The sequence below is a fragment of the Manis javanica genome, chromosome 15 (genome assembly GCF_040802235.1).
Source record: "Manis javanica isolate MJ-LG chromosome 15, MJ_LKY, whole genome shotgun sequence".
In the NCBI taxonomy this organism is placed as follows: Eukaryota; Metazoa; Chordata; class Mammalia; order Pholidota; family Manidae; genus Manis; species Manis javanica.
The window spans coordinates 47,424,222-47,430,918 of NC_133170.1; the positions used below are offsets into that span (position 1 = coordinate 47,424,222).

The 6,697-nt window shown below is 42.8% G+C and overlaps 1 protein-coding gene across 1 annotated transcript; it reads left to right on the forward strand.

Moving 5' to 3' along the window:
* The first annotated feature begins 2 nt into the window (after positions 1 to 2).
* On the forward strand, positions 3 to 2,771 carry RPL15 (ribosomal protein L15). Its single transcript, XM_017649479.3, has 4 exons — positions 3 to 145; positions 811 to 992; positions 1,467 to 1,603; positions 2,421 to 2,771. Exons 2-4 carry the CDS (start codon positions 821 to 823, stop codon positions 2,724 to 2,726), a joined length of 615 nt encoding a protein of 204 aa, XP_017504968.1. The 5' UTR covers positions 3 to 145; positions 811 to 820; the 3' UTR covers positions 2,727 to 2,771.
* Positions 2,772 to 6,697: the final 3,926 nt, after the last annotated feature.

Genomic DNA, 6,697 nt, shown 5'->3' on the forward strand with positions numbered 1-6,697 from the left:
ACCGGCTCTCTGCCGGAACTACATGTCCCATGAGGCGCCGGGCGGCCGCAGCTTCCCACCGGAAAGACGCTAGCTCCTGTGGGAGAGGAGCCCAAAAGCATTGTGGGAGAAAGGGTCTTCCTTTCCGTTTGGCGGCCGCCATCAGGTAGGCTGTGTGGGCTGTATTCGCTCCTCCATCCGCCGCTCATCTCTGTTCGCCTCAGCCATCCAGGCTCGGGGACCCTGCGTCCTCGGAGTTTGTCCTGCCTGCTGTGCGGCGCGGGTGCGATCATGATGGGGGGAAAGCGCGGCAATGCAGAGGCTTCCCCCGGGGCGGGGTGGAGGATGGTGTGATGGCGCCGTTTCCAGCAGAGCCCGGCGCATGAAAGAAAAGGAGGCGTGGAGTTGAGCGGGGATCCGGGCCTAGGGCGTCCGAAAGTGAGGCCGGCGGGTTGAAGGGGATATTTGCTTTTTCTTGGGGATTAACCCTCGGCGGGGACGTTAACACCTTCCTCTGCTGTAGGCGAGGTCTCCCTGCAGCCCGGGCCCTTGGGGCGCCGCCTGCCGCAGCCCCTCGCCCCCCGGCGTCCGCGTTCCTTCGTACGGCAGAAACGCGGAGTGCCTATCCGCGCTGCCTGGTTGGCGGGGTGACCGCGCGGCTCGTGGGCGCGGCATGAGGGCTGGGTCGGCCATCTCCCTGCAGTTCGTGCAGAGCCATTTTCCTGCTCTGGCATCCTTGCAGTTAGTGGGCAACCAAGATGGACGGAGGACGGGGTCTTCTCTGTATATTTTAAGCGGGTGAAATGTCTAATACCCGGTTTTATCTTGCAGGTAAGCGGAGATGGGCGCCTACAAGTACATCCAGGAACTATGGAGGAAGAAGCAGTCGGATGTAATGCGCTTTCTTCTCAGGGTGCGCTGTTGGCAATACCGCCAGCTCTCGGCGCTCCACAGGGCCCCCCGTCCCACCCGGCCCGACAAGGCGCGCAGGCTGGGGTACAAGGCCAAGCAAGGTGAGTGGGACCTTTGTGTAGATGCTTGGATGAAATTACATTGTCCGGGAACTGCCAGAAACCCGTGACGAGGAAGAGGTGCTAGCGCCCCAGCATCTTACGTCACTTTGGGCTTTGGCAGAAGCAGTCTTCAGCTAGGGATGCATAGAAGTTGTCTACCAGTGAATCATTGTGCACACAGTGGCCTAAAGGAGCAAGGGTGTCACAGATTTCAAATCTTTATGATCCTGAGCTAAACGAAAACGAGTGGGACTGAGATGTGACACTATCTCCCTGTGTAGTTGACATACGTATTGTGGAAAATACTAGAATGTTCTTTTTTAATGTGAGTCTAAAACGTGTTTATTTTACTTCCCATCACATACATAGTGTTTGACTTACTTATCTGAAGTAATGTTGGAGCATTAGTAACAAGTCATTGAGTCTTCCACTTTTCATAGCTTTTATAAGATCATGGTAATGTTGTCTTTGTAGGTTATGTCATATATCGGATTCGGGTGCGCCGTGGTGGTCGCAAACGCCCAGTTCCTAAAGGTGCAACCTACGGCAAACCTGTGCATCACGGTGTTAACCAGCTAAAGTTTGCTAGAAGCCTTCAGTCTGTTGCAGAGGTAAGTGCCTATTGAGTAGCAGTTCATTGGTCACCACCTGCAGTTTGAAGGATTAGAGCACCTTTTCTATTGTTAACCTGGACCTAGGGGAGTCCTATTGTGACTACTAAATCTTGGTGGAGAATTGCTGTCAAAGACTTAACCAATCTTTGTTACTGATTGTCTTTGCTCGTATAGGAAAGTGTGTTTTGTGATTAGTGTGAACCTGGAATCAAAGCTTTTGAAGGGCACTAAGTTTTTTTTCAAATCTCGCCAGGAGCATAGAAGTTATACCTTTACTCATATTACTGATTTTCTTGGTCATTTGCAAGTTGTCTTTCTGGATTAATAAATTAAGCTATGCTCTGTTGCAGCAGTTGGCTAACAAGGGCCCTGTTGCCTTTCATGACCTAAAAATGTTTTGCTTTAAAAAAAAAAAAAAAACACAAGACTGCAAAAGGGGCATTATAGCCCGCAAAGCCTAAAATATAATACATTAAATTAAAATTTTCTATAAAAGTTTGTGAACCCTTCTATTGTATCAGAAAAAAAGTGTTCCAGAATCCTGAATTTAGATTTTTTTAACATTTGTTTCTTAGGGAAGGGTAATAAAAAGAGGGAACTGTAAAATTAAGGATGTCTGTATGTGTTACTTTAGTATGTCTACCATATCATACAGTCCAGCCTGTGGGGAGATGCTTAGTAAAAATATTTTGAGTAGTTAAGTGAATAGCCTCAGTCTCTTATACAGTGGTGTGGTGAATTAAAGAGAATTCTTACTAATCTGCTACTCTGGGAAATGTGGGAGGCTGACTTTGGGCCTTTTTTACTATTGTAGGAACGAGCTGGACGCCACTGTGGGGCTCTGAGAGTACTCAATTCTTACTGGGTTGGTGAAGATTCCACATACAAATTCTTTGAGGTTATCCTCATTGATCCATTCCATAAAGCTATCAGAAGAAATCCTGACACCCAGTGGATCACCAAGCCAGTCCACAAGCACAGGGAGATGCGAGGGCTGACCTCAGCAGGCCGCAAGAGCCGTGGCCTTGGAAAAGGCCACAAGTTCCACCACACCATTGGTGGTTCCCGCCGTGCCGCCTGGAGGAGGCGCAACACTCTGCAGCTGCACCGCTACCGCTGAGGAGTAATGTTTGTAAAGTTCTCACCTAATAAACAGTTTAGGACAGTTGTGTCTGCTTAAAAGTGTTCTTTAATTTGTCTGCTAAAACTAGTCTGCAGATTGTTTCATGAAAGCATTGTCAAATTATGAAAGTTAAAGTGCAATAATGTCTGAATACTATAAGTGATGGTGTATATCCTGTTTCTAGTAAGAAACGTTTTGTCCTTGCTTTATCTTACTAGGGAATTTATGTCAGTGTTTACAATGCTTTGGTAAAATAGGTGTAAAATAAATTATGTAAAAGGAATGCAGAAGCTAGCCATGTAGATTTGTTATGCATGTGATGAAACCTACAGCTTTACGGGGTTGTGCAGTGCTCTGTTGTTACACTCACAAGTGGCTGTCTCTGCTGTTTGGCAAGGACAAACGTTAAATGGGATTTTACATGGAAATGAGAAGGATATCCTAGTTCTTTATCATGATCATATGCATAAAAATGTTTTTAGAGTAAGTCCACATTTAGATTGTCCAATCTCCCATTTACCTTAACTGCTGCTCATGAAAAAAGTTAAAAAGCCATCATTTTTTAGGAGAGTTGAATAAACTCATAAGAGGATTCTCTTAGAAGTGAAAATACCTTGGTTAAGATGAAAGTTGTCTTGGTGTCTCTATAGTGCTGTTAAGCACATAAAAGGTGGAGGCTGCTGGTTCAGTCCCTAACTACATGGGATCTCTAGAATACTGAAGAACTGGGGAAGGAAGGTTTGTAAGCTATTAGTTGGTGCTAGGATTGGAAAACTTGCCATCAAATAACCTTTATGAGTGTGGGGGTAGAAGATTAGCTTTAACTAGAATTTTAAACGCTTTATTAAGTGTTAATTTGTGACCATCATGAACTCTCCTCTGGGGAAAAATTGTTGACTTTATTTAAAAACACATTGCTCAGTTCAATCAGTCATGAGTCATCTTGGGTCAACCCACATAATATCCCACAGGGTCACTGAGGTCAGTTGGTGTCAGTACAAACAGTTCTTCATGATCTGCAATCTAACCTTACATGTCGTCTACATTTGTTTTTCTCATCTTTGCTCAAACTACCGTCAGAATCCAAACTTGCCAGGCCATCAATTGTGCCCACCTTAAGGGTGCATTTTGGGGTGTAGTTGCAGAAGAGGAATTGCCCCAAGTCTGTGTGATAGTAGGGATTTGCTGACTTAAATATAAATATTTTGTAAAAAGTGGAATTGCTGGTTTCCCTAAGCCAGTTTTTCTCCTGTTTTATTCAGGGGTCTTAAAAGACCCAGTAAAGAATTCCAGACAACATGTAGCAGGCTCATTAAACCTTTTGAGATTTAAGGCCCTCCCACTCAAATCTTAAACCATATATTTTGTGTTTAGAAGTTGTTCAGCCAATGGAATAAATGTTCATTAAACTAAAACGACCTTCTGTTATCTTTTGTTATCTAATATTGATGTACTTGAAAGTAAACCAAATAACCTACAAAAAGGTATCAAAACATGGCAGGAACTGTCAATGGTTCAAGGGAAAATATCTAGTATTTAGTCTTACGGATTTTTCTTTCAGCTGTGGTCCTTGCATGCATCCAAAAATTGTTTTCAAACTATTCCAAATGCTAGTTTGGGAAGTAGAAGAAGGGTTCAGGCCAAAGGTCAGCATTACCTATCACCCAGAAGGGCTTGTTCCTATCCTTAACCTACCTACCAATTTTGTCTTCACAGCAGCTAGAGGGTTCCTTTAAAGTCAGGTCACTACTGTGCTGGAAACCAAAGTCCTTAACAGTTTTCATGATCTTCCTTCTCCCACCACTGACCTTGACGTACTGCTGTCCTCTTGATGATGCAGCTTACGTGCTGTTCCTCAGACACACTGGATACTCTTAATGCCTTTATGATGCAGAAACTCCCAGATATTAAATGTCACATTAGAGACTTTCTGAACTGCCCCCCACACACAAGCTGTTCCTATTTGCTCTGTGTCATGTTTGCTAACGCATTGCTATGTTCCTGTTAGCTAGATAACCACGTGATCCAAACACCCAAATTGAATAGTTTTCTTTAGAAATAGAGCAATTGCTTACACCACCACAAGATGTAGGTACTAATATTCCCTTTTGCCAACCAACAAAGATGAATTCATCACCTCATTATAAACTTAAAATTTTGACTAGGTAATACATTGACGTGATTGAAAATTCGAAAGATATGAGTTAAAGTCTCTGCCCACCTCAGTTCCCCTTCTGGAGGCAATCAGTGGGACCAGTTTTTAGAATTTTCATCACAAGACATTTCTGTAAATGTACAAACACAAGTATTCTTTTTTTATCCAAATGGTAGGATATTACACTTTTTTTCAGGTAGTTTTATACCTCAGAGATGAGTTCACAGAGAGTTTACTCATTTTTATTACCGCATGGTATTCCATCATAAGAATATACCCTGGTTTGTTTAATGTGGCTCCTACCAAGGAACATTTAAGGTTTCTCCCAATCTGCTACCAAAAAAAAAAAAAATCTTAGTTTATCTGTAGCATAATTCCTAGAAGTAGAATGGTGGAGTCAGAAATTGTGTGTATTGGCAGATTCAGTGCCAGTTCAACAGGGGCAATGATACTATATTTTTTCATTTTTAAGTATGGCAGAGGCAAAACCATGTGCATACCATGGCTTTTTTCCCCTGGACATACAGCTAAACTATGTATTTTCCCAGTTCCTTACACATTTAAATAGAGGTCTTAATGACATTCTTGCCAACAAAATGGGGGTAGTGATAAATTACTTCCCTCCAAAGCAATCAAGAGTAATACCAGTGGAGACCAATGATCCAAATGGCATAGCTGTAAGATGGAGGAAAGCTGCTCAACCCCTTCCAGGCTGCCCAAGTGAGAGATACCCATTTGGGTTATGCTACTGTATTAGCTGTGTTCTTGGGCAGCATACCCTAACGACCCTGATTCACTGAGTAAAATTGAGCATCCTTTATATATTTAAGAATCTTATGTTTGCTTTACAGTGACCTTCCTTTATAATCCTTTGTCCATTTTTCTATCAGAAGCTATACCCTCTTAAGAACCATGTGATATTAAATGAATTGGGGGTGGTTGATAGCTCATTGCTACTATGCTTCATATGTGCTCTGAAGAGTTAAAAATTATGGAGAATAAGTTCTTGAAATTCAACTGTTTATTCTTTCAGTTCTAAGCTCTAATTCCACCTTTAAATTCTGAAATTCCTAAGGAAAATTAGTAGGTACACTGTCAGGCAGACTAAATTAGGTGACAGTAACAACCCCCATATCTCAGTGGCTTAAAATATAGGTTTGTTTCTTGCACATACTACATTCTCATGATCCGCACTCTTGAATCCGGGTATTGGTGTAGCCACTATCTGGAACATTGTCAGGTGCTCATGGCAAAGGGCAAAGAGAGCAAGGTACAGCACCTCCTGACTTAGAGCTTTTGCTCAGAAGGTTTTCTGGAGCAAGTCCCATGGCTATACTTGAGTTTAAAGGGTGGGAAAGTGAAATTTTACCATGTGCCTGAAAGGACAAGGAAAACCAAATATTTGTGAATAGCTCTAATAGCTACCACATACACTAATCCATTCGATTTTCTTTTGTCCTTGTACACACTTGAAGTATTGTGGAGAATGATATGCCAGTGGGGGAGCAGGAACCAGTGTGGTCCACACTGTCATAGAGGAGTACTGTATCACTGACATTGCTTAGGATTGTCAGCATGTGATGATAATAAAAACCAATAGACTTCTATAGTCATTTTTACTCTCCAGACAATGCAACCTCCTGTTAAGTTGATTCCCTTGGAAAAATAGGGTTATCCACAGACAACTGTGTAACCAATTTACCTGCCACTTCATTACGTGACGTGGCTCCTCCTGTAAGCCACACACTTACTGAAAAATACTGTAGAATTACACTATCCAATAGAGCCACAAGGGAGTAAATTTAAATTAACT